Source organism: Phyllostomus discolor, chromosome 1 (assembly GCF_004126475.2).
Source record: "Phyllostomus discolor isolate MPI-MPIP mPhyDis1 chromosome 1, mPhyDis1.pri.v3, whole genome shotgun sequence".
Taxonomy (NCBI): Eukaryota; Metazoa; Chordata; class Mammalia; order Chiroptera; family Phyllostomidae; genus Phyllostomus; species Phyllostomus discolor.
The window spans coordinates 194,399,213-194,426,417 of record NC_040903.2 but is presented as its reverse complement, the minus strand read 5'-3'; the positions used below and the strand labels follow the sequence as shown (position 1 = coordinate 194,426,417).

General features: G+C 47.7%; 1 protein-coding gene across 15 annotated transcripts in view; it reads right to left on the bottom strand.

The window, feature by feature from the left end:
* The window catches only part of SIPA1L1 (signal induced proliferation associated 1 like 1), a 421,848-nt gene that overhangs the window by 43,231 nt on the left and 351,412 nt on the right, over positions 1 to 27,205 (bottom strand). For all 15 annotated transcript variants that reach the window (XM_036011668.1, XM_036011659.1, XM_036011652.1 and 12 more), the window contains 4 exons: positions 25,429 to 25,999; positions 24,564 to 24,838; positions 19,085 to 19,354; positions 3,126 to 3,275 (listed from right to left, as the gene is read on the bottom strand). In XM_036011668.1, the coding sequence (XP_035867561.1) occupies positions 3,126 to 3,275; positions 19,085 to 19,354; positions 24,564 to 24,838; positions 25,429 to 25,999 (1,266 nt within the window). The remainder of the gene's footprint in view (positions 1 to 3,125; positions 3,276 to 19,084; positions 19,355 to 24,563; positions 24,839 to 25,428; positions 26,000 to 27,205) is intronic.

The following is a 27,205-nucleotide window of genomic DNA, read 5'->3' as shown; positions in this document are numbered from 1 at the left end:
CACACACTCGTTTACTGCGTGCCAGGGCATTAGGGTCACAAAGATCCCATTCTCGAGGAGCTCAGACAAAACCTGTTCAAATGCTGTGCTGTACCTCTTCTTGAAGAGACCCATTGTACCTCTGTTTGGAGGAACACCTAACACAGATTCAGAGCCACTGTTCAGATTGGAAGGACTTTTTAAGTGATCCCTTGGCTGATACATGAGACCTGTGAGGGGACCAGGAAGTCCCTCCCCTCAGGGGCCAGTTCACTGCTCTCTCGAGCGGCCGACGGCTGTGAAACAGCTCCCTCACAGTGGGCTGGAAACTGCTCTGTACCTGGCATTATAGGTATCAGGTGCCTCACAGACTTCTTTACCCTTCGCCTAGGATGGCCTCCTCGCCCCGCAACTCTATTCTGTCTTCTCCAGCATGCAGGTCCTTAGTTATGTTCCTCACACCGCAGCCCCTGAACCCCTCCTTTAGCCAGTCCATAACCCCCTCCCCCGGTCCGGCCCTGCCCTGTAGGCATTCTTCCAAGTGTGAGGCCCCCAAGTGAGTCTCCAAGGACGGCAGGACAGAAGACCCCACCTAAGTCTCTCCAACAGAGTGGCTTTGAACGACCGCTCATTCCCGCCCTAAACTCATGCAGGTGCCCCGTTTTGCGCCCACTCAAGTGGAGAAGGCGTGCTTAACCGCCCTATCGGGTTTCGATAGGAGGGTCTCAGCGTCCTCAGACCAGGCCAGGGAGTGGGCAGCACACACCCTCCATGTGCAGACACCAAGCCCACTGAGTTGGAGAGAGGACAACGAAACAGAGCAGGTCACATTTATGGACGACGACAGTATACTGGCCTATTGCCATGACCTCACACTTTTAAGCTTTTGAAAGTTTCACATTAGTGAGTTTGTAGCAGACTGAGTGCACTGTCCACCTGCACATACCTATTTTTACTGGGCTGAGTTGTGGAGCAGATGCAATGATTTTCCTCTTGGAATGGGTGACTTTAGAGTTAAACTTGGCCCATGAGCACCACACGTGAATCAGACGGTGAACCAGTTCCTCTTGCATCACTGATACAGGCCAGCACTGCTTGGGATCTAGCGGAATCACTGCATCGCAGGGGTTCAGAGTGCGTCACCCCAAGGTGTGACTCTGTGGCACGTGGATCATTTCTATGTGGAGCTAAAGGGAACCAAGACCCTTTGGGCTCAAGAGAAACTTCAGCCCCCTTCTTAACTAAACAGAACTTAAATTAGGGGCCTTGCCCTTAAGATATTATTACTGACAACTTTTTATGACCTACCTATTGGACAGGATCAATGACTAACACTGAACATCAGTCTTGTCGTCCCAGGAATGACCTTCCTCCCTCTGAAGCCCCGAGGTGCCTTACGCCATCCTTAGCTCAGACTGTTGTGCATACCTCAGCTTCCCTTCCTGTCTCCGAACCTCTCATGCATGTGGGGTTCTCATATGGACGTGTGTAATTAAATGTGGCTATTTTCTTGTTAACCTGTTGTGTGCAGATTTAGTCATGAAACCAGAGAAGGAACCGTGAAGGTTGGGGGGAAGCGTCCTGCTGTCCCCAGCGTCACGGCCGTGCGTGCATCACCCACACTGAGGAGGGCGCTGCACGGGCTGGCGGGCAGTCGCTGGCGGAGCTCACGCAGCGGGGACGGCCCTCCCCACCACCTGTGCTGGGCTTCCGTCACACATCAGGCTGAAGGACGGCCACCTCACTACAAACTGTGCGGAAGGGCACTAGAACCACGTTTCTAGTATCTAATGTACACGTTCACCGAACAGTAGTGCTTCGACTCCCACTTGGTATACACTTAAAGTGCATCACGGTCAGAAGAAAACAATGCTTTTTTTATTACTGGTGCTGGCTCATTTATATTTTATTGCTGTACTGACACTGAAGTTGCAGTGAATTCTTATTTTTGAAGTCAAACTAGGCCATTTAAAATCTACTAATTAAAAAAATATAATTAGTTGGGTTTGTGGTGTGATATAATACCTCCTCACTCATAAAACCTTTCTCAGGAACTCATGAATAAGAGCTAAATTTTTTCCTGTCACTAAAGTAATTAAAATAAGATGTGCATTTTAGATGTGCTACTGAGGAAATCCTGGGGGAGACATTGAGGATGGGAGGTGGGTAGACAGTATACGTTATAGTGGTTTTATTATCCACTTTCTGCTAACCACCATTTCCCAACAAAAAAGAAATCAAACCTGACAGCTGCGAAGACCCACAAAACACTACAGGATAAAAATACCCCTAGGAAGGTGTTCTTGGAAGCATGATTATTCCGTAACACGGTAAAATCTCAAGAAAATAAGCAAATCATGGGTGCACATATATTTGAGAAAAACTCAGAACGGAAACATCAGTTTTTATAAACTTCTCACATGTGATCTTCAGACGGTGCCCAGTCCTCCCCGAGAGACAGCCCAGCAGGAGGTCCCTGAGGGGCCCCTCACTCCTCCCCTGGGCAGAGGCCGGGGCCCACGCACACCACACAGTGTTGCTGCCAGTTCCTTCCCAGCTTCAGATATTCCTATTTTTTTCCCTTTTTAGTAGCTTCAAAAATCATGTACACTTAGCTTTTTGCTTTGTCTTATCAGAAGCAAATAGTTACACTTCAGGGTACTTAGTGATTTCAAAAAACATGAAAAACAAAACCGAAAACCAACCCACAGGCTGAAATCACAGAAGACTTTTGAGGTGTGGAAAAAAAAATTTTAAGCTTTGGATATGATGATCATTTCCCCTATTTTAACAGCAAAACAAACTCCAACAAGTGCAAGCTGAGTTCTGCTGAGTTCACTTGGGAGGGGGTATTAAGAAGTCACAAAATCTGTACTATGAACACAGACAATATACATCATGGAGGAACAGACGTAATTTCATTTCTCTGTCATTGAGTCCTTAGAGACCAGAGAATGATATACACCCTAAGAAGTGGCTTGAACCAGCCACTAAAACATTTTTCTATCTGAAATAATCAACCACATTTTCCCTTTTGTTCTTCTATAAGTTGATGAAGGCTGACAGAAGTCATTTTGCACGTCTTACAGGTCAATGACAGCGGTGTCAGCTGGGACCAGGTACGAAGGGGCAAAGAGCATACCTACCCTTCAGGCATGGACTTCTGCCTGTACGTGCCTCCCCCAGAGCCGGTCTCGCTGGATGAAGACAGGTTGCTGGGGGAATTACGACACTGCTGGGATCTTGCTAACGCCATGGATGAGACCGTCACGTAGATGTCGGAACCAGGAGACAGCCTGCATGTACAAACCAAAAACACGAAGTCAACAATTCAAAGGGGAAAGTCCCAAGGCAGGCATGATGGGTAATACCACATAAACGCGACAGGCAGCGACTTCATGCAGATAGTGCAAATGAAGCCAGCTGGAAGCCAACAAAAGAAGCTTCCCCATGGAACTATTCCCTAAGGGAACAGCTGGAACACTGCCTTGAAGGGGGTGGGGGTGCGGGGTGTCGAAAATAACGGGGAAAAACATGTATGCTTCCAAAAACTGCCAGAATCCAATGGGCTGCATTGTGTACACAGTCCCCTAGTATGGCATTGTGGAGCCTAACTGAACCCCAGTGACATCAACACGGCAATTAATCCCACGTTTTCACTCCAGTTCTGCCAGAGCACATGACCACAGCGGGCCTGGTACACTCTTTGTGTGCTTCTTTGTTTTCTAGTTTAAGAGTCGGGAATGAATATTCAGATTCTGCTAGTTAGTATTTATGAATTTGGTTGACAGTACCATCGCCATATAAAAACTTCCATGAAAAAAAAAAAAAAAAGCCTAGAACTGCGGCTGTTGAATTTAAGTGGGATGAATGAATTCTGGTGTGCTCCGCATAACCACCCAATACATTTTTTTTCTAAAGCTATGGATTCTCCACCCTGCTGACTGGCTCTCCAGACGGAAACTGGAGCTTTGTAGTCAGGGCAGATAAATTTTTTTTCCTTCTACCACCTCTACCCTAGTTGGCAACAAGGTAACCACTGGAATATTGACACATGCTAACAACTGTTACTCGATGTGAACTAAACCTTGGTAACAACGATCTTTTATTCCTGAAGTGGAGGCTGGCATGAAACGTTCGACTCCTGCAGCAGGGCAGGCCTTTCCCTGCTACAAGCTGAGGAAGTGCAACTGAAGGCACTGAAGGCGCCATTTGCTAAGCCAGGCTTTGTGATTCTAGCCTACCACACTGTGCTGAACTCCTGCTGTCCTCTAGAGAAGCCTGGGGTTTCTTTTCTTAACAGGCCAGTTTGCAGCGGGTCTGCACGGTCAGACGATCTTGCACACAAGGGCAGCTTACCCTCGCACCGAAGTCCTGAAGCCTGGGGATGGGACCTGATTCCCTGAACTACGCCAGGTTCCCACAGCGAAGCTGCAAACTTCCTGCAGCAGGAAGAATGGGGTTTCGGGTACAGCAAGTTGGCAGAGGGGACACTAGAATCCCAACGAGAAGCTTCCCTAACAGAAAAAGAACAAGGATGGGCACTAAAGAGTATGACTCCCAGATGCACGTGGGCCCGAAGGCAGAGCTGACTTGAGAGCTTGGGTGCCCAGTGACGAGCCTGCTGCCTCCATCTGTCTCTCAGATGAATCTCGCCAGGACACCCTCACCAGCAATGCCTCTCCAACCTCCGAAAAGCTGACCAAGGTTTTCTCTAGTTCTCACCCCGACGCCCTCAACCTGCCCCTCTTATATTTGTTGCTCCAAGTTAAATACATTGACACCCTCCCCCCTTTCCTCATCTTCCACAGTCAGTCGGTCTAACGAAGTTCAACTATTCATTGAGCACAGAACTGTGTGCTCAGGCACGCTGGGTGCTGGGCTGGAAAATATAAAGACAAAGAAGATAACTGGTCTGCAACCTGCTGATTGTTTTCTCAGACGCACCCTCCAAATTCATACTCTTACTCAGCTTGTCCTTTCTGCCTGGAATACCTTCTCCCTTCTCCACTCACACACACCCTTCTCATCCAAGGCCTGATTCCAACGTCACGTGCCTGAGTCCACAGGTGAATGCGAACCTTGAGTCTCACGGCAGTCTGTTCTTTGCACCACTACAGCACATTCCGTGGAATGGTTACTTTTACCTGCGTCAACCCCACCAACCAGAGTCTGCCCTTAAGGGGCAGCACTGAGCCCCGTTTATCTTTCTATCTCTGGCCGAGTAACACATTTGCAAGAGAATTCCCATCAGCAGTGCAGAAAACGAAGTGCTGTAGGTGGCTCAGGATAAGGAGCCACAGTTACACCAGGTGCCCCCAGCCAGGGGCTCGCAACCATGGTGGGTTTACATCAGGTAAAGAACGGTCACTAATACTAAAGTGCCAAGATTTTTGTGAATGATTTGCTAAACACGGTAACACTCAAACTTAACATGCTTCCTTAAATGTGAGAAAGGGGGAGGATGGAATTATACCCAGGCACCCCTGCACATATATTGTCAATCTGACATGCACACTGGCAATGCCAACTCTATGTCGTGTGAAATGGGCAAGCAGAGAGACCTGGGACCCTAGGTCCTTGGACACTGTGACGCAAAGAGGCAGAGTTCCTACGGCCCTCAGGTTAACATCACCAATCTAATCTGGTCACTGAGACACAGATTCGGAGAAATAAGGACCAACCACATGGCTGGCATCCTCACTAGGATGCCGGGGTCAAGAGAGGGACACGTGTGGGGCAGCGACGGTGGGGTCACAGGCTGTGGGGTCCTGGAACGCTGGCTCACCCCTCCTTTGGATTAGGTGTTTTGACAAAAGATCAATACATGTACCCGGGTACCATAAACCACGCATCCCTTGATGCTCTTCCACTAGGACCTCTTCCAAAGATCTCACTAGTTCTGCTGGAATAACTGGGAGGGACGGCGGGGGGGGGGGGGGGGGGGGGCGGGGAGGAATGGGAGAAGGAGGGTACGAGGAAGAGAAATTAGGTGAGGATTAAGGAATGGCATAAACCCAAATGTACCAGAGACCACACTACTTTCTGCCTTAAGAGTTTGGCTTTCATATGCACTTAATACAGAGAAACTTCAAGTACAGTCTCATTTTGTAGCTGCTTTGATGCTTGCTGCAAAGAGGAGGGGGTGCTACAGAAAGACGGGAGAAAAGGAGACAGCAGTAGAATGTTAACACGGCTGGGCCTGAGGATTTAGCTCTCTTCCGGGTAAACAAGTAATGCCAATGATTTGTGTTTATGGTGAATGTGAAAATGTTTATGCTTCTAGGAAGAAATGACAACACGATTCCACTGGGAAAGTAAAAAAAAATGTAACATTTATATTTGTACTTAGAGCCTGCAGTTTCTTACCCTGCTCTCCAAAATGTACGTTAAGCTAAAATTTCTCATGCTCGCTCTCAACCTCAGCTCTTTTATTTGGCAAGTGCATCAGAAAATTCTACTTGGTTACTGGAGTTATCCCAAAGTGAAAAATAGCATTTCCAGAAGGCCAGCATTCATTCGCATCCCGTTTCTGCATTTATATAACTCAATAGTGGCTTTGTTTCCTGACCGTTCACCCACACGGAATACGCACGCACAGCGACTGACGGAACGCCCCTAAATGTTTTTAGGGCTCTAGCTATATGGATGATGGGGGAAAAAAAATCACAATTATTCTTTCTCCTCGCGCCTTACAATCCTTTCCGAATACTCTGAATTCGATACTATCACACAAATATTATTTGAGAACAGACCCAGTTCAGGGAGAGGGACGGACGCCCGCCGGTGCTGGCAGCCCACATCTGCTAGGGTCAGTCCGAGGCTGATCCCTGCTGGGCGCTGGGTTGGTCGCTACCCTGCCACTGTGCAAAAGAGCACCCCCCGCTGGCTCACACGGGAAGGGCACGCTGACCTCTGGGGTCTCTGTCCTCCCACTCACTCTACTTTAAAGGTTGCTGAGGCCAAGGAAGAGTCAGCACAGGTTGCAAGTCTTTCCTTCCCTTTTGAAATAAAATAAAACCAGATCTTTGTGCTTTCTCTTAGTCTTGATGAGCCCGGAAAATGCTAGATGTTAGGGCCCAAATAGCTCAAGAGGACTAAAATTAATTCATCTTCCAGCTGCTGTGAGATCTTCTATTTCGGTGGAATAATCTTGTTGAAGAATACTCCGGTCACTGTTAGAGAGGGCATTTCTAAGCCATTATTCATTTCAGATTTCCTTCCCTATATTTTTATATCTTTAGCCAAGAAACAACTAAATGTTTTTAAAGTAACTGATGTTAAATGTTCTCTTAAATGCTTTCTATTAGTCCCCGCTGCAGAAACAGAACACCAGGGCTTTCTGACTGTACAAAGAGCGCAGTGATGGGAAAAGTCACGCTGGTGAGCCCAGCAGACAACACTCCCACAGTCTGCAGGGTAAACACCAGCTTTTCATTGGTATGCAGGGCAGCTCGTAGCAATGCAAGCAAAGGTGAAGGGGATGGACATTTAAGGAAAGATGGTCCAAGATCAGCCTCAGTGCCTCACTTCTGCAGAAGCAGTCTCACACCGGGTCAGAGGGGAGGAAAGACCTGCTAAAAAAATCCCAGATTTCTAATAAACCTACCCTGCCCCCCACCACATCCTTCCCATGAACCAATTCACAGGACTGCATATACGGTGCTGACACTGACAGGCTGTTGTTAAATTGATCTCTTCAGATTGTGACCAATTACAATTTATCAGTTTACGGATAAGGAATCCTCAGTATCTGTGTAACTGATGCTAAAATCTTTCCCCTGAGTCGGGAGGCAGTACAGGTTAGATTATGCCTCCATTTCCTGCTTTCTGCTCCGAAGCGACAGCCCCGCTTAGATGTGTCCAAGGAGATAAGACCCATGTGATTCCGGTGCAAAGAGCGGATGATGGCAACAACAACCCAGAGGGTCTCAAATAGCAGCGATGACTGACAAATTAGATACTTGAGTCTGTAATTAAGCACAGCATTTTACCACAACTCAGCAATTAAAACACTATTCATCCAGGGAACGGGATCAAGTTCAAGTCTGTCTTTGGCGATATAGATCCCAGAGATTCTTCTACAATTATATATATATATATAAAAAAAATCCTCTGAAATGATTCAAGGTCATGCCATTTGGGCGCTATAATCAGAGTAGATCTGGGGAGATGTGCTCAGACTGGACCTCATCCTCTGTCTGTTCCTATTTTCCTACTGTGCATTCCGTGCACCAGCCCTACCCTGGCCTGTGGACCACACGACTCACGTCAGCTCTTCTGATTGGACCGTGGAAATCCTGTTCTGATGAGCCTCTTGTGACAAGGTCAATTCACAACAATGAATAACTCTCTTGCACAGTTAGGAAAATAAGGCAATTCATCGAGCTGTGATAAATGGATCGTCACTTCACAGCTGCTGGCGGGCTGTTGGAAGTTCGCAGCCTGGCACACGTGATGGGTCTCTTTAGAACAGGCAACTGGGTATCTAAGAGTGATTGCAAAGAACAGAAAGGAAAAGGGGGTTGCAGGCAGGACCAGCTACACAACTGATGGGACTCGGTGCACAATGAAAACGTGGGTCCCCTTGCTCAAACACTGTCGCAGATTTTATGGCAGTGACAGCAGAGCATAAACCAGCACGGGCTCTTCTAAAGATGGGGATCCATGCAACTGGTGGCCCTGACCGTAGTGCAAGCGATGGGGCCCCCTCCGCACGCCAATACGCATGCGTTCCTCCGGTATACATCTCTTGAGTGCCATCTATGTGTGGTGGTGGGTTAAATTCATACAGCAAGGTGGCAAAGATGGGGCTGTAAAATCCGGTGGCCTTGATGCTAATCTCGGCTCCATCACTAACCAGCTATGACTTGGCACAAATTATTTCATCTCTCATCTGTAAAAGAGGTAGACAGCAACCCTCATCAGGCTATTGGGTGGACTAACGGAGAAAACTTGCATGAAGAACCCTGAACAGAGCCTGAGTGCAGTAACAGCTACCGACAATAAACCCAAGTGTGAAACGAGGCTGCCCCCAGTGCAGTATGAAGGGGGGCTCGGGCGGGTGGGACGTCACATCTAGTTGGGAAAACCAGGGGAAAAACACCTTATGAAGGAATGCCTGTCCGGTGGGTCTTGTAGGAAACTGAGATTCTCAGAGCAGTCAGGAATTAGGGCCGGGGAGTGTGAGGCCACCACGAAGGCACGCTAGGCTGGAGCAGCAGACCTGGGTGGGGGATCGCTGGGGCCCGTGACTGGAGGAACGAGTGGGTCTTACGGGGTGAGCTGAGGATGCAAAGACGTCACCTGTGAAGCAGCAGGGAAGGACTGGACGTCCTGCAGCAAAGCGGTGGCGTGGTCAGAGCTGACCCTGAAGGTCCTAGGTCGCCAGGCATAAAAGGGAATGCCCAAAAATGTCTGTTTTTGTTTTTGTTTTGTTTTGTTTTGTTTTGCCAAAGTACATGAGAACTGATAAGCCTAAAATATGAGAGCTATACAGAGAGGTAAGAATCATTAGCACACCACAAACACTAACCTCTTTGGTTAGTTCTACTCTCCACTAATACTCATAAATATTTCACAAAAAGAAGCCAACAAACCCCCTGGCTGGCGTAGCTCAGTGGATTGAGAGCGGGCTGGGAACCAAAGTGTCCCAGGTTCGATTCCCAGCCAGGGTACATTCCTGGGTTGCAGGACATAACCCCTAGCAACAACACATTGATGTTTCTCTTTCTCTCTCTCTCTCTCTCCCCCTCCCTTCCTTCCCTCTCTAAAAATAAATAAATAAAATCTTAAAAAAAAAAAAAAAAAAGAAGCCAACAACCAAATCCTTTGATGGTTTTTTTTTTTTTTTTTTGGTGGCGTGCTAGGATTTTAAAGACTGAAAAAAAAACTTTAAAATATTTCATTTCCTATCCCATTATACAAACAAATACACGGGAAGCGGAGGCCAGAATACAGCACGCCACACTAGTTTCCGCCTGGAGTGGCTGCCCACGTGCACCTTGCACGAATGGTCTCCAAGACGCCTGGTCCCTCCCACAACCGCCCTGAGCTGGGAGGAGAGCACACCACCACTCACTCAGGCTACTTTCCTTTCCCACAGAATTCCACCAACGCCAGTGCACTTGGTTTTCAGAACGTCGAGTTCTACAATAAAGTCCCATGTGCAAACCAGCCCATCAGTTACTTAACACAGTGCTGACCGTGGCTCAGGGCTGCATTAAGCCTTGACCTCTACATTCCCACTTTTATTTTGTGCCATTTTAGTATGCCATCATCACTCACTACTTCTTACATATAATGGGAAACCAAAAGAGTCCAACAATAAGCAATGAACTGGGAGCCTACAGGACGTTTCGCTAGGTTGGTTTCTGACCCTCTCTGGGTGTGGAGACCGGTGTGCAGAGGGTGAACTCCCACCTACACTGCAAGCAGGACCCCGGCCGGGGAGCCAGCCCCTCCTCTGCCCTCTCTCCCGTGTCAGTGCTCGTTCCTTCCCTTACCACGAGCCTGCAGAGCCTGAAGAGGTGGGACCCGAGCGGATGGTCCAGGGCCACCTCTATGTGACCTGGAGCAGTGTCTATGAAGGCCCCCTGCGGTGCAGCCACCAGCCTAGAGCCCTGTGGTCGGAGCAAACACACACACACCCCACAGAAACACGCTCGCTTGCTCGCTCACTTGCTCGGGTGAGAGACCCATTCAACTCCGCAGGCCAGCCCTGTGGACGCTCCGCCCTCCTCATTCTCTCCCAGCAGTCGTTCCTGCAGGAAAAAAGGAAACTAAACCCACTCAGGCCTTGACGGGCAGATCCCAAACTGCCACTCTGCCAGCGGCACACAGAGGGATTTTCACGAGTGGAAGCAGACGCATCAGTGTCTGGGACTCGAACAAGAGGCTTATGGAAAATTTCACAACGATGATGGTGGGGTGGGTCTACGTACCTAATTTGTTTTCATTACCACTAATTTCTATCAATACATGCTTAAAAGTGTGTTGTACAATCAACAAATCTTAAAGAAAAATGTCAGTGGTTTCCAATGTAAAGCAGAACACTTTCTCGCCTGGAGAGTGACTAAATCCCCAGTAGCAGACATGCTCATGTATCTGACATGCGCTCATCAGGGAAGGGCCCGCCGCTCTCACCCCCCCCCACCCCCCCGCAGGAGGGCTGCAGCAGGATGCATTTTGGACCTGTATCTACTCCCCAGGCTTCCCCCAGCCACGTGTACATGTGTGTGTGCGTGTGAGCTGGGGGAGGGAGGGGGTCTGAGGAAGGTCCAGGGCCACTGTGGGCCTTTGTAGACCCTCCTATAGGACGTGGCTGGGCCAGGCCTCTCTGGGTGGTCCCCAGGCAGAACAGTCCCTGGGCTGGGTGGAAGGGCACGGCCCCACTGCTGGGTGCGCACAGAAGCGTGGTTCCTTACTGACACGCAGAGAACTATGACCACACGCCACCATGCCGCTCTTCTCAGACACAGAGAACTTGTGTTTTACAGACCATCCCTCAGGCCCATTCTAATTCACAGGGACAGTTTCTGCAGTATTTCCTACAACTTCTCCATCTGCACAGTTCACCGTGAGGGTTTCCGGCACTGCAGGCCTCCTGAATTCATCTTCTCTGTGTCACCAAGGTTAACCATGATACCAAAGACAACATGACTTGTTTATGGAAACACTGACCCACCCCACGCGTGGCCTAGGAGACACTGAAGATGGACCCACTGGCCTAGGTGGCCAGATGTCCCCGTACCCTACAGCGCTCAGCTCGAACAAGCCCTCTTTGACACCTGTGTAGCCGCACTGTGTGTCAGGTCTGCACAAAGGAAGAGCTAGACTGGATACAGAGTGGCTGTATTACCTTCATCTTCACAGGGACTCGGAGAGGTGGGGCTAGAGCCCTACTGAATTCTTGGGGACACTGAAGGGCAGAGGGGATAAGGAACTCCCCAGGGTCACATCACTCTCAAGGGGTGGGACCGGAATGCAAATCAGAGCCCCTGGACTGCGGGGCCTCCGGGTGGATCACAGGAAGTTCTGGTGGCCCCGCAGGCAGGAAGCCCCGGGGGACGTCTCCCAGGCTGTGCACACGGCAGCTGGTTTCGAGGCCTGCGGAGTGGTGAGCAACCCGAGAGCCTAAGCTGGGGGCCACACTGGGGCACTCTGGTCAGGCGTCCCTGGACCACTCTGGAGCTGGGAAAGGAAAGGGAACTGGGTGGGAGGCAGCCGAGTTTAAGCCGCTGTGCCCATGTCCTGACTCTTGAAGAGGAAACATCTTTATACCATAATCTAAAAATGTGAACTTGCAAATCATCTGAACTCTAACCCCAGTGTACGCCAGCACCTTCAAAGAGTTGGGGGAGATGGAGCCTAAGAGCCCGGTGGGTTTCGGTCCAACGTGGCCCTCTGCCTTTCTACTTGATCGTGGCAAACCAACCAACCAACACACAAAAAAATATTCCCATAATTCAGTTTCAATGCAACTGAAACCTTTCATAGGAAATTCAAACAAGGACTCACATTTCACTTTGAGTCAATTTTATACAGCTTTATCCACAACACATTTTTTAATATAGGAGAATTATAAACTTAGCCAAATAATTAAAGAGTTCTACTTAAATCTAGCTTTACTTCTATAGCTTTATCTGACTACAGAGTGCTTCACTTTTACCTATGATTTACTCTTTGTAATAGACTGATTTACCCTTGTGTCCATTGACAAAAGAAGGGGTAACCAAAATGTGCTACCTGCACACAAGGAAATGTCAGAGTGGTATTCAGTCTTAAAAAGGAAAGGCTGTGGCTAAATGCACCCACCCTCGCCACACAGACACACCTCGAATTCTGAAGTTAAAGCCCTGACCCCATCAGGCAGGAGGAGGTGGAGACCTGTGGGAGGTAGCCAGGCTTAGAGGAGGTCCTGAAGGTGGAGCCTCCCTGGTGGGAGCCTTTTAAGAAGAGGACACAGAAAGAAGGCAGCTGCCTGCAATGCAGGAGAAGGGTCCTCATCAAGAGCTGCATCTGCTGGCACCTTGACCTTGGACTTCCTGCCTCCAGAAATGCAAGAAATGTATGCCTGTTGTTTAAGCACCAACCCCCCAGCCCCCGGCTGCAGTATTTTGTTAAGAGTAGCCTGTGAGCTCAGGCAGGAAGGAAACGGACACATGTTACAACATGAATGGACCTTGAAAGACTTTATGCTAAAGTGGAATAAACCTGTCACAAAAGGACAAATATTACACGGCTCTACTTACGTGAGGTACCTAGAGTAGTCAAATTCACAGAGAGAAAGCAGAATGGTCGCTGCCAGCGGCTGAGGGGTCACGGGGTAAACGGGAGTTACTGTTCAATGGACACGGAGTTTCCGTAGGGGAAGATGAAAAAGGTCAGGCAGGAGATGCATGATGGGAGTGGTCACACGACAATGCAAATGTACACAGGCCACGGAACCACTTAAAAATGGTCGCAATGGTAAATTTTGTTATGTGTATTTTACAACAGAAAAAAAACTGATTTATTTTCTCTTGAATTGATTTACTTCTATTCCCACTTCTTCAAGTAAGTTGTTTAGCATGATGGTTTCATACTAAATAAAGTTTTAAAAAAAATTCATCGAGAGCCTGTTAAAGTGCCAGAATCTGCAGTTGGCTCTCGGAATACGACCACGAATAAGACAGACTGCCTTAAGTGGGAAACATGCATGAAGATTATAATAAAAAATGAATTCTGTGAAGAAAGGCTTTCTTCACGGGAAGGGCAATCAAGGCGGAGGCAGAGGAGTGTTTCGGAGAAATTAAAGGAGCCTGCTCAGAGGCGGTGAGGCCCGGGCTCGGTGTGACAGCGCCAGCTGTTGCACTGCCGAGTGCGCGGAGGGCAGACCCAGCAGAGCAGCAGGTGCAGGGGCACCGGGAAGAGAGGACACCCAGCAACAGAGGCGTCTACATGCCCAGAGCCCGGGGTGGCAAGGATGAAGAGCCAGGCGGGAACCCACGGGGAGACGGTGACAAAAGGCACAGCCCGAGGAGTATTTCCATTTCTACTGGACTGCCCTACGCATGTGCAGCACGGAAGGACGGAGGGACTTTTGGCCAGAAAGATCCTCTGGTGAAAGGAGAGTCCCTAACTCGATGACAAGGAGGAGGCTTAGAGATGAGGAACTCAACAGATGTTAAGCATTTGAAAACTGAATGGGATGGGGATGGGGATGGGGATGAGGGTGGAGGGGAAGGTGGTTGTAAATCCTAGTTCTGCTCTGGGTACTTAGGTGGATGGCAAAGTCCTTCAGCGAGGTGGGTGACACGAGAATGGAGAGGTGACAGAGGGAAGCTAAAGTCAGGTGGACTTGTAGGAGACGCTGTGACATTCCCACACAGGTGGTTCTGCAGGCAGTCAGGATATGAATACAGAAAGTAAAAAACAGAGGTCAGGGCAAAATATATACTATTGAGGGACTGCCCACACACAGAGACGATGGCTGAGACTACTGAAACAAACTGTTCCAAGATATTGCACAGTGTGGGGCTAAAAGAAAAATGAGGAAGAAAGTGTAGAGGACACAAAATTTGGGGCGTGATGAGACAGAAATGACCAAAAAAAAAAAATAAGTGAAGTTTTGGAAGAAGCAACAGGAATGTGAAGGAGGGCGCCGGTAGCTTTACAAATCGGGAGTCAGAGGGATGCAGCCTGAGCCGCCCCCTGGAAGCGCCCAGGCCCCATGAACTAACAATCTGTAGGTCAAGTCAGACCACTAGGAGCCAGGTGGGCTGTATTTGGAAAATACAAGTCCTGAAACTTCTAACCACAGCCAATAATCTAAATAAGGGAGCAGTTAAGGATTAAACAGGTACTTGCTTTGTCTCAAAGTAGAAAATGATGCAGTGAAAATTAGCCCAGAACTTGTATGAAATAAACTTAAGAGAACATTTTCTGAAAAATAAAAATTGGATGAGCACATTACTAATATGCTCTCTGAGAGAACTCTGCTGGTTTCAACAGTATCCAGGCAAACTCCTCCCACCCGAGTGCCTGCTGAGGAGGCTGGGGGTGGGGCTGCGAACACAGCCATTCCAGACTCTATTGTAATCTAAGACTAAGCACTCTCCATCCAGCTACTGAGAGCTAAAGGAAGCAGGGAAAGGAGACCAGTGTGGCAGGCAGGTGAAACTCAAAAGTACCAATAGTTCAATGAGATCCAACACCAAATATTTATATAACAGCTGGTAATACTGCATCTGAAAAAAAGGTGAACAGTGAACACACAATACCGTATACAGGTGATGTGTTATAGAAATGTGCACCTGAAATCTGTATTTTGTTAACCACTGTCACCCCAATAAATTTAATAAAAAGGAAGAGAAAAAGAGAAAGGAACATTCTTTTATATGCTAAGATGCCTGTCATTCATGTAAAGCCCCTGAAATAGCTAAACTTTCTGAGCACATGAAGACAGATCGAAGTTTTATTACTGATCCTGCATTATGTATAAATGCAGCGAAGTTCAATGTGTGGCAGCCAGCCATTTTTATTTCAATTCTACCCTTACACTCAGATAAATCAGGGCAAAACAATAATTGCATCATAGTGCCTGTTTTTGTTGAATAAATACTAATTCTGTTAACAAATACTAGCCCCACAAGTACTATAAAATTCCATATTCAAGAGGACACCTGGAGAGCATAAAGCTCATATATTTAAACCACACAGAATCAGACTTTATTCTACTTAGATGGCAAATAGGTATTCTGTTCTCATTGCATCAGTGTCTCTTAATGTACAGAGAGAACACAATTCAGCCAAATAATTCGTTAGAACCTCTAAATACCAACACGTTTTAGTATGTCATAAAAATCCTGACCTTGGTATTAAAAGAAAAAAAAAACCTGTTTCACAACTATTGTTTTAAAAAATTGTTCCTAATGACCTTTAACTCTAGAATGTTGCATCTAATTCAAGCAAACCTGTGGTTCTTCAAGCAGTAAACTACAGTCTCCACCTACAAGGAGCCGTGCAGGGCCCAGCCGTGTGAAGGAAGCAGGCACATCTAGTCATGGAGCACGCGCAGGGTGGATTGGCTAATACCTGTGGCAAGGCTGCTTGCTCTACTGTCAGACACAACTTGCCTGGCCTGGGAGAGGAAAGGCAGGGTAATGGAACTATGTACAGGCAGTATGCTGGTCCCCACGTTAGGCTCACGCTGATAGCGTAAGGCCAGACCCAGGTTACGGCAGACCTTGTCATTTGTTCTCTTTGTGGTTCACCTGAGAGGCCCACACCACACTGCAGAGACTGCCCAGGCACAAACGTAAATGGCGCCCAGGGCAGGGCTGGTGCGAAGCGGGGAATCAAATGGATGTGTGTGCAGCCAGGGTCCTCACTTCTGTGTCTCAGCGAGGTGTCTGGTTCTCAGGAAGACTATAAAAGGAATGCTTAAAATTCCATCTACATTTGGTATATTTTATGGAAGAAATGATATTCTCGGGTAAACTTTACGGATCTGTGGATTCACAAAGGACTCAGGAATTATTCCTGGTGATGTCACAAGTCCATTCTATACCTGAATACTCCTGAAATAGTAAGAGTTTAACTATAACCTTCTATACGTGACTCGAGTTAAAATTTAGAAAATAAAATGGTATTCCCTGGCTGGTATGCTCAGTTGGTTGCAATGTCATCCCCGTACACAAGAGGTTGTAGGTTCAATCCCGGGTCAGGGAACATACAGGAGGCAACCAACTGATGTTTCTCTCTCACAGACCTCTCTCCCCACCCATTGCCTTTCCTTTCTCTCTAAAAAAAAGAAGAAGAAATCAAAAAACATACCCTCAGGATTATAAAAAATAAATAAAAATGAATACTGTATTACTAAAAATACAGAATGACGGGACAGGAAATCGAACTCTTAAATTTTCACAAAAGAGTATCTGTCTAAGTTCTCATATACTTCAAAACGAAGACAAGCCAAAAAACCTGAAGATCTTGAAAACATAGGGATGGGACTGTCCAAACCACCCACATCCTCCATCATACCATCTGAAATCCAAGTCCACTGTTCTGAAGAATGCCCACAACTAAGAGGCCTGAGAGGGAACTGAGGTTAAATTTCCTACCAAAACACTGATGGCCTCACTTCTGCCCCCATGTCTATATACGGCTTAGAGAGTCACAGGCTTTGACGGGGAGCACTCCCTGAGATTCCTGTTCCTCTGGGTGGAGTTAAGATGAAGGGCAGACACAAGTACATGCAGAAATAACCTCCAGAACTGGAAGGGCTCCATCTGAAAAATATGGAACTGATGCCTTGTCTAGCAATAAAAGCTGCCTGTATCACAGGATGACGATTAGCTACAAAACATATTTTCACTTTTGGAGGTCAGTATGGTCAACGACAATCTGGTTGCTGTTGCAGAAATCAAACTCAATGTGGGAATTTAATACATTCTGCTATTGTGTTATATGGAAGATTGTGTAAAGAAAGTAACCCAAAACTAATTTCACTTGTAAAAGCCCAGTGAGTGTTCTGGAGAGAAAACAGCATTGCAAGGAAAAGAAGCTTCTGCTCTTAACAATGGTTTCCTGGGTTCACCTTTCAAAATGCAGGCCAGATCACGAATTCCAGTTAGCACACACCTCAGAGAGGGCCATCTTTTGAAAGTGTAGAACAAAGAATTTATTCAGAGATCTCTTGGATGTTTTTCCTTTCTGAAAATAATGAAAACAAGGAGTCCAGATGGAAACGTAGCTACTTTGGGAGAGGAATCATTTGAGATAAACAGCTAGGCTCTGTAAATAAGTCTCCAGGATTAAATGAAGAATTCTGGAAAGACAACTCATGTTTTTTCTTTGTCTGTTTTTTACTGAATTATTTATACATGGTTTTCTAGTATTTCTGAAATAACTAAGTGACGATGTTTTTATGCAGTAGCTTAAAATTTAGACTAAGATAAAAGACAACATAGTGTGATTTTTAAAACCACCAGCTTTCTGCTCATAATTTGAACCAATGACTGTTTAAGCATCGCTAGGACCTATCTTCCTTGCCACCCTGTTCTTGTGGCACCTGCTCCCTGCTGCTCAGATGAGCCAGGGTCACATTTTGGCTCTACGGGGACCTTCCTTCTACCCCACCCAGCTCCTGGAACAAAGACTTCTCCCAGCTGAAGCTTCTGATCCCTCCCTAGCGCAGGAGCCACAAGTACTTTCGGAGATGAGATCCAGACAAGCAGAGGTGATGGGGAAAGGACCGTGGATGGACAGAGAGAAGCTGGCTTCCTCTAGCACGGGACTAGCAGGTCGCTAAAGTAAACTGCCCCCTTTAGTACGGAGGTAAGCGGGGGTAAAATTGCACAGATTTTTTATAATGCCATGTAAAATGTTGCAGCCAATTTTTATTTACACTTTAAAAGTACTTAATCCAGTTTGATTTTTGGCCTATTCTATTTCAAAGTGCTTTGTTTTGCATCAATTCCAAACAAACGTGCCAGGGCTTCCCTGTTATCCCTTGTGAGGGAGTCATTAGTGCTTGGTGCTCACCTTCCGGGACCCCTCAATCAATCCCTCTTTCTCGTGCTCACTTCACTCAGGACTGAGTGCTCCACCATGTCCACTGTTGTTTCCCCTTCTTTCAGAGCACTGGCAAATATGTTCATGCTATACTGGTTCTTTTCATTTCTCACAATTTTTTTTATTAACAAAGTGACAGATACTCAGCCAAAAACCTGCATTCCCTTGCTATTCCACCACTTATCCCCCCAAAATGAAGACGGTCAAAGATGATAACATGGTCAATGTCACCTCAAAGCGTGTGCCGAGTTCTAATCCATACGGCTACTGAGTGTGTAAGAAGGACTTCTGTTGATCCCACGTGGAAACGAAAGAGCCGAGCACAAATACCGTAACACGGAGCTGAATGCTACACGTGAAGAGACCCTCATTTCTCCTTATGGCTTTGGGATGCTACCGTGCTCTGAAAGCTGCTTGTGCAGGCCTCTCAGCCTTAACTCTCAATTTCTAGTAAAACTTGGGAGGACCTAAAAGCTCGTGCTGATGAATCTGCTGCCATTTAAACCAGGGGCAGCGATCTGGAGCGAACCTCAGAAGGCGCACTCACCGCCTCTCCAGAGGGCGCCCATCGCTGGAGATGCTGCGAGGAATGTTGGCGGCTCTCTCCGGAGGGGGCATCTTCCCGTCTCCTTTCCCAGCGTTCAGCCTGGAGGTCATGGGACTCTGCACCTGGGACGGCACTGGAGCAGCATGAGGCCCCTTGCTGGCATTCCTCTGCCACTTGTTGTTATTTCGGAAGGGAAACTTGAATTCGTATGAAACCCCTTCGTTCATTTTGTACTCCATCACTGGCATGCGGTAGGTTTCAGAGCAACTCCTGTTAGGGGAAGGGCAGAGAGAAGAAAAATTAATGTTGTTTTTCCTTGTTGGTGCAACCGCACTGCTTCTCATTAACAGTTAAAATGGATCAAACACTTCATCCTCTGTTTCAAACCATGTTTTAATCACCGGGCCCTATAATTAGTTTCCTTTCAAAAACGAGAACCCCGGGAAGTCTTACACTTCCTTTGCTCAATCCCAACTGTTAAGTCTGAGATATGGAGTCCTTGAAAACAAAGAGACCCAGGGTCACCGTGGTAGGGAAGGGGGAGGAGGGGTGGGGGGTGGGGGGGGGTGTTGGGAACAGAGTCAGTGTGGAGGCCTGAGGAGGGACGGCTCCCAGGGCAGCCTGACAGTCCGGGAGCAGACTGCCTAGGAGGGGCCTCGAAACCAGCACCCAGTGCCCCCCGACCCCGTGGACTGTGAACTGGCAATGCATAGGGGTGTTCGCTTCTGAATTTGTTGCGATCCTGACAATCAAAAAATAAAGTGGGGAGAAATCTTGAAATCCAAATGGAGAGCCAAATTTAGCTCTGAGGGGAAAAAAAGTCAATTACAGAAATTCTGCAATTATTAAATTACCAGGAAACAAAGCATAATTTGAAATCAGGCTTTCTTCCCTCCACCCCCCTGCACCGCCCCCACCCAAGTTATAAATCTCCCATAGCCGGGCTGTCCTCAGGCGGTGAGAGGAATGGCTGGCAGAAACGTCTCCTGTCACTTTAGCCCCTTTGGGTGTGGCCACCCCAACCCCAAACCTTAGGAAACGTGAAGTCCACTTTCCATTCCCTTTACCCAAAAGGACCAAGGAAAGATCAAGAGACCATTAACTTGATTGACACACAAATTACCAAAAAAACCTATTCTCACTAAAGCATTAACTCAAACTGTGTTTTGAATGTCATCACTAAGTGAAAAAAAAAAAGCCTTTCTTTCTTAGAGGAATTTCCCAGACTGGGAAGAGGCGAGGAGATCTGGAAGGGGAAGGCCGGGGCGGCTGGGACACAGCCCTTGAGTGGCACCGCGGGGGCCGAAGAGGGAGAGTCTGAGCCACGCGGGTCACTTCAAAATGTTCAGCACCACCAAGCCAGGAAGTGGAAGAGCCAGGATTTGAACTCACAGAACCAGTCTACTTTTGGTTAGTCTTAGTTCAGTCACTAATGAAAGTATACTTCTACTCCAAGTCCCCACATTTCTTTACCTCCGAGTGTCTTACCACGTTCCACTCAGGGCAGAGCCTACAAGAAGACGGAAAACCCTGAGACCTGCACAGAGCTGCGGCCAATGGGGACTACAAACCCAGGGCTAAGGCGACACAGGGCGACGTGATGAAACCCTGAGTTAACCGGAATACCGCTCCATCTCCTCTTTCTTTGAGTTTTTAAAAAATTACTTGTTTCCTTTAATTTCTTATTACCTATTACCCTCACCTTTTTCCTTAAGACACTGAGAGACACAGACAGAAAAACACCTGAACAGCATACTGAATAAGAACACCGTAATGGACTCTTGCCTCAGAAAAACGAGGTGTTTGAGGACAGCGAGGTCCCTGATAAGCCACGCGACTGGGCTCAGGAAAAGCACTTACCCTCACCTGAAAAACGAGGGGTTTGAACCAGATGACCTCTAACAGCTGCCCTTCCAGCTTTTGCATTTTGAAATACTTGGTTTTTCAAAATGAAGAAAAACCTTTGTGACCCGCTCTTGTTTACGAGGTAATCTGGTCCCTTTACGTAAGGTGTCTGCTTTCCGCTCTCCCGCCCGAGGGGCCCGTGACTGCTCCCTTCACCAACTGTGGGCCCCTGGCTCCCTCCGCACGGAGGTCACCGCTCCCTCCCGTGCGACGCCACCGGGGCAGCACCACGGCAGTTTAATCTGCTCTCTGGGTGCTTCTCCTCTTGCCGAGAGAACGCCTGTTGAAGACACTGAGGTTGCCGAGACCAACAGATCAACCCTGGTCATGGCCTCCAGGGTCTGTGATGGATGTGGGTGAGTGAGGGGCCCCTCCGGCAGTCTGCCATCTCACTCCAGTGGCAAGCCTCCTAGTCAAGTCCGTGGGTGAGCAGCAAACCTGTGTCTGCAGCAGCTGGTGGGTGGCTCCTTGGGCAGCTACGGAACCTTTCGCAACCTCACCCTCGGCACTGTTTTCCTGGAAATAGGGCTGCCATGAAGCTTTCTTTAAAAAGCCCACTACACAGGAGGGGCTCAGACATTTTGCTAGACTTTCCCTGTCCCTTCTTCTGCTTAAAAACCTTTACTTCCAAATATTCATAGAGGGGTCTTTTTTTTTTTTTAATTTCCTGAGAACAGGGAAAAGAGCCCTATTTTGCATTTGTCACCGAAGCCTCACTTTGTTGTTGTTAAACTGGATTTTTTCATTAAAACGCTGCTGCCTTTTCAAAACTAATGACTCTCCCATGTAAAAACATACATGGGTGTCTGTGATTATGTATGGTCACCAGATCGCCTCTTCGGGTACCGGGGTGACCCTGTGGAGAAGGGGTGGGGGTGGGGGGGTGCAGTGTGCCCCCAGGGGGCCTGTTCTGCCTCACGCAGCACAGCAGTAACAACTGAAGAGCGTGACTAGTCAAAGAAGAGAACAATTAATTAGTTGTTAGGAAAACAAAAGTGGGAGTGTGAAGTGTGGAGGAGACAGGGTAAAAAGAAGAGAATTATCTTATTTTGCTAAAAATTGTAGCAGGGTGCTAATGCTTCAACTGTTCCTTTGAAGTCAGTCTGAAGGAGGGATGGGGAGAGCAGGGCCCTCAGCCCTCGAAGGCACCTGTGGCATCACGTCACACCTGCTCAGAAGGCTGGCAGGGGCGTTTCTGGCGGACACTGCAGTGAAAGGAGCAGAGTGCATCTCCGAGGCCCAAGGCACTGTGCACTGCACTGATCCTTCGTCCCCGCCTCCCGTCCTGCATCCTAACACCCTCGGTCCTGTCGCATTCAACTCCATGGGCTACAGAGGATGGCAGCTAGCGAGTCAGAGCAGTGTTGGGAGGAGACGACAAATACAGTTCATTCATTCCGGGGTGGGTGGGAGGGAGCAGCCTGGCCAGATTTGCAGGGGCAAACGACAAACCTGTATCCCAACTCTGCATTCAGTGGTGTCTAGTTAGTAGCTTGGAAGTGGCTGCAATGGGAGTCTTTACACAGCAGTAATCCGCAGACGTTCCAAATCAAAGTTCTTCTAGCCAACAGAAAGCCAGTTCACCAAGTCCCTGCTTATGCTGGCATAGGAGGAAAGGATTTGCACCCCAAGCATACAAAGTAGCAGTTAAGAGCTTGACTGAGCATATTAACAGTGTTACCTCACAGGGCTGTTAGAAGGACTGAAGGCACTAATCCATGTAAAAGTGCTTTTTCCAGGACCTGGCTCATTAGACACTCAGCAATGTTAGTTGTTTTTACCAACACACCACAGCAGACATACTAGTCTAGTATCTTATGGTAGATAAACCCCTCCTATCACAGACCTCTCTACCCAGGGCCAGGCCCCTGGGCCCCATCTTCCCAGGAATGACCACCCACTGTATTGCCCACTCCCTCTGTTTCCTTACATACACCTATTTCCCCCTCACCCTCCCACCCCACAATACAAACTGGGGACTCGAAACAAAGGGAAGGATCTCTGAACACACAAGACGGTGGCACGGGATCTCCGGCCTTCATTTTGGGTAGATCAGTCCTTAAACTGGTAGCTAGAACTCTACTGTGTGCGATTAAGGTTGAGAAGTCATGAAGCCTGGTGTTCCTCTCCAGTTTATAACTGCCTGTTCAGAGGCCACAGAGGCGGCAACCTGTAGGAGGAGCTCAAGGGACAGACGGCAGACGAGCATGGAGCAGCGGGAGGGTGTGTAAGGACCGCACCACCTTTCTCATGCACCTCAGCAGCCATTCTTGAATCCCGTTCAGCCAAGCGCTGACCCTCAATGAGGATGAGCTTGAAGGAACCAGAGGAGACCTGGTTAACTCAAAGGCAGGGAATGTGTGTAAGGCAATTTCAGAATATTTCCTTCCACCTCCCAAAAAAAGCTCAGATAAAAAGCTCGTGGCATATATTCTGGTTTCTAGAGGAATCCAATCATCCAAAATGGAGCACTTCTTCAAGCTGTTAGATGAAGGAGTGTCACTACAATCTGACGGAGGCACATGAGTCTCTGGGCCACCAAGGAGATCAGCAGTATTAGGGAATGCCACCATGGTCTGGTATGTAATGCTTGGTTTGAAGAGCTGAAGTACATTTAGATTGTCACTGCTGCTTATTTTTTTAAACGACACCAATGACCCATTGTAACTTCCGGACATTCCACCATCCGATGTCCATGAAGCTCTGAAAGCTCAGGTGCAGACTGGTCATGTTTTGGGGAAAAAACAGGATAAGGAGTATTGTCTTGGCTTTAGAGGGCCTAGCACGTCACTGACAAACATTAAGATAAACTCTTAGAAAATAATGGGTTCAAAGCAAGTTGACAGTTTGGGGGGAGGCTAGCAAAAACAGCATTTGTGTGCCCAAAGGAAAAAAGAAAGAGTTGATTAAATTTGTTCTATCAAGAAACCTCCCCAGAGGCAGAGAAATTAAATTTTGAACAGCACTGCTGGCTTGGCAGCAGCTGGGAGAGGCAGGGAGCTGGTGGGCTTCCCTGTGGGAAAAGGCCGGAACCAACAGCCAAAGGACCAAGAGCAGGATCAGCTCATTTGAGGCCAGTTACTGTCACACGGATGCAGCTAGGAAAAAGCCTGCGCAGTCACATTCAGCCCCCCAGGCTGAGATAGCTGGGGTCAGAGCAGCACCTGGAATGTTGGACAGCAACGGGGCACAAATGGGAGGTTCGCAAGAACAGGTGTGTCACAGAACACAAAAGGAAAGAGTCTGACAGTGTGTGCTGCTGAGCATCTTTTATGCTAAGTGTGCAATGCTTCTCAGCTACTAGTGCAAGATGTTTAAGATGGCTATTACCAGACTCTTCTATCTGCAACAGCAACTTTATAAATTGAGAGCTATAAATCCTGGGAACGGTCCAAGTTAGTCATTCTTTCCAGCTGCTGTTGCCACATGCCAAAAGGAAGCTGTGTCCTGAGTCAGACTTTCCATGGAGAGAATGTCCAGCATCGCACCTCACTCCCCTCCCCAGCAGGAGCACTTCACGGCACACAGGCCCAGCCCTGGGCTCCCAGGCTCCCAGCCGCCAACTCAGACCTACCTCCGTGGGGTGCAGTCGTCATGCGGGGGGATGATGACAACCTTCACTGTGACGGACGTTCTCAGGAGATCGATCATCTGCTCATGGCTCAGAGTGGCCACTGCCACCTTGCAGATCTCCACCAGCCTGCTGCCCTGCCGCAGCCCCGCCTGCCAGGCGTAGCCGTAGGGCTCCACGTCCGCCACGATGCCCTCGTAGTTGACGTGGAAGCCAAGCTGTCCTAGCCCGTTCCTGCGCAGAGTCATCTCCACCGATTCGCAACCTTTTGACACAAACTAGATGAGGAAACAGAAGACAGCACGGTTTAATGAAAGAGGGCATTAAGTGGTAGACATGGCACGAGCAAAACAGTGCAAGCAAGGTCATTTCTGAATACCCTGCTGCCAGCTGAACAGCCATCTGGTTACTTCCCCTTCACTAGTCTCCATTCATTAGGCCAAAGGCAACACACTTGTTGCATCCAAAGGACTCAATGGCTTCACTGAAGTTACAAGGAAACCTCACACAGAAACCTATAAGGGGCCGACAGACAAGAGAAACCATATTCTGCTACTCATTTTGCCCTTAAAAATTCCAAGCAGCAGATGCCCAATCAACAACTAAAGCAGACTGGCTGGGCCACCTCATCAGTCACCAGGGCAGTGGGATCAGGTCACATGCAAATGGGTTTCCAACACACACACACACACAGTAAGTGTGGCCTCCCAGCTCATTCTAAGATAAGTCTGGTGTTGCTTCACATCATCAAGGGGAGTTCTCTGAGGACCTAATAAAGAGTACAAGCTCCAGTAACTTGGCTCTGGTCTGTACTGACAGCTTTGTAAAAGGGGAGCTGAACGTGGGTGAGCGGGAGGAAAAGACTCACCTGCAGCCTTTTGACAATTTCCTTGATATCCTCGTTAACGAAACTCTCCACGGAAACACATTCCCCTCGCTCGTAGAAGATTTTGAGGTTGGTGTCAGTGGAGGTCCACCCTATCACATCCCTGCAGGAGCAGTTGAAAACCACGCTCTTTGTCTCCTGTTCAATGAGGACGATGAACTCATTGGAGATCCCTAGAAGGCAGTCTATTTCCATCGCCGTGTTGTAGTCTTTGGCTCGGACGGCCCACACGATGGCCCCCATGCTGCTGAGCTCGGCTCCTGGATATGGCTTAGACTTTTCCTTCTTCTTGGAGGCCAGAGAGATGAAGGGGAACTTGCCAGAGGGGTCAATAGGGGTGTTGGTGACATTCTTTTCTGCCAGATCTTTCAGGTATTCCTGGCGCGTCCGCGTGGCCATAGCCCGGAACTTTTCTGATTTATGAGCAGCGTTTTCTGCATTTATCACTTTGGCCAGGAGGAAGTCCCTGAACACATTTGACTTAGGGAAAGTGACCCCTTTGGGGATGGGAGGTCCAAAGGACGGCACATCTCTGGACCTGGTGACAGCCACACTAAGAGAAAAAAAAACAAAGATCCATGAGAAAGGGATGGGTCAACAATTCTCAGTCTCAAAGCCTGAGAACGAAACACACTTTCTCCAAGACTAAGATGTCCCTCAAAAGGAAAAGAACTGTCATTGTCCCACAAGAAAGAATGCACACTTCCACTTAGCATGTGCACACTTTTTCATTCAACCACATTTAGAATTTATAGAACAATTTTTTTTCTAGGCCAAAAGATGTAAAGTTAAAATGTTATTTTCATTAATACAACTATAACTCCATGAAAAAAAGTTACCAACAGTCTTCATAAAAGACAACATTTTAAATACCTACTGATTATTTCCAGGGGGTGTTACTATAATCACATGACCTTTCAGAACAAACAGAGATTCTAGAAGGACATTAACATGGTCTCCATTTTAGATATGATACCCAAAAGTGGACAGCTTATCGTGAAAATATCAAAAGATGCATGACATAAGAGACACGGATTAAAATTCTTTCTAAGTAAATAAACATTTCTTGTTGGCCTATGTGTCAGGCATTATGCAACAAACCAGAAGCACAATTTAAAAATGAAAACTGACATTTGAGTAAGATATTAAAATGACTTTGATCTTTTTAGTAACAGCAACAGCGCTTTAAAACCTTATTTTTAAACGGAGCTATTTTTTGGCCCACATTCACTTTCGGCGTTTGACAATTTGTTGGTGAGGAGAGTATTTCCCTTTTCCCATTCCTTTACGCAAGACTGACGTCAGAAAACACGTTCCAGTCACTTCTGTATATTGCTAAAACTGGGCCTAAGAAAAGGATCATATAAACATCAGTAATAATCCATTATTTTTAATCTCAGAAGGGAAAAAATGTCCTAAAACAACCACAACAGAAGTCCAACGACAACAAAGAGGCTGTGTGCCCTCTGTCCTATTCCCGGAGCGCATGCAGGACCGAGGCACAGTCTGAGAGGGCTGGCAGCGACGATCGGAGAAGGTCAGACACCCCCCTCCTTAAACCACTGAATTATTGAAAAGCGAGTCAACTATACGATTGTACTAAATATGAGAAAAGCAATACAAAACCTGTTTCTTCTGAACTCCCAGAATGGAAAGAATGCACACAGCTGCACCTTTCAAATTGAACTAAATGTTACAGGGTGCAGCCAAGAGGGGGGACCCCAAATGGGCATTTGAAATGGGGTCCAGAACTCAAGGT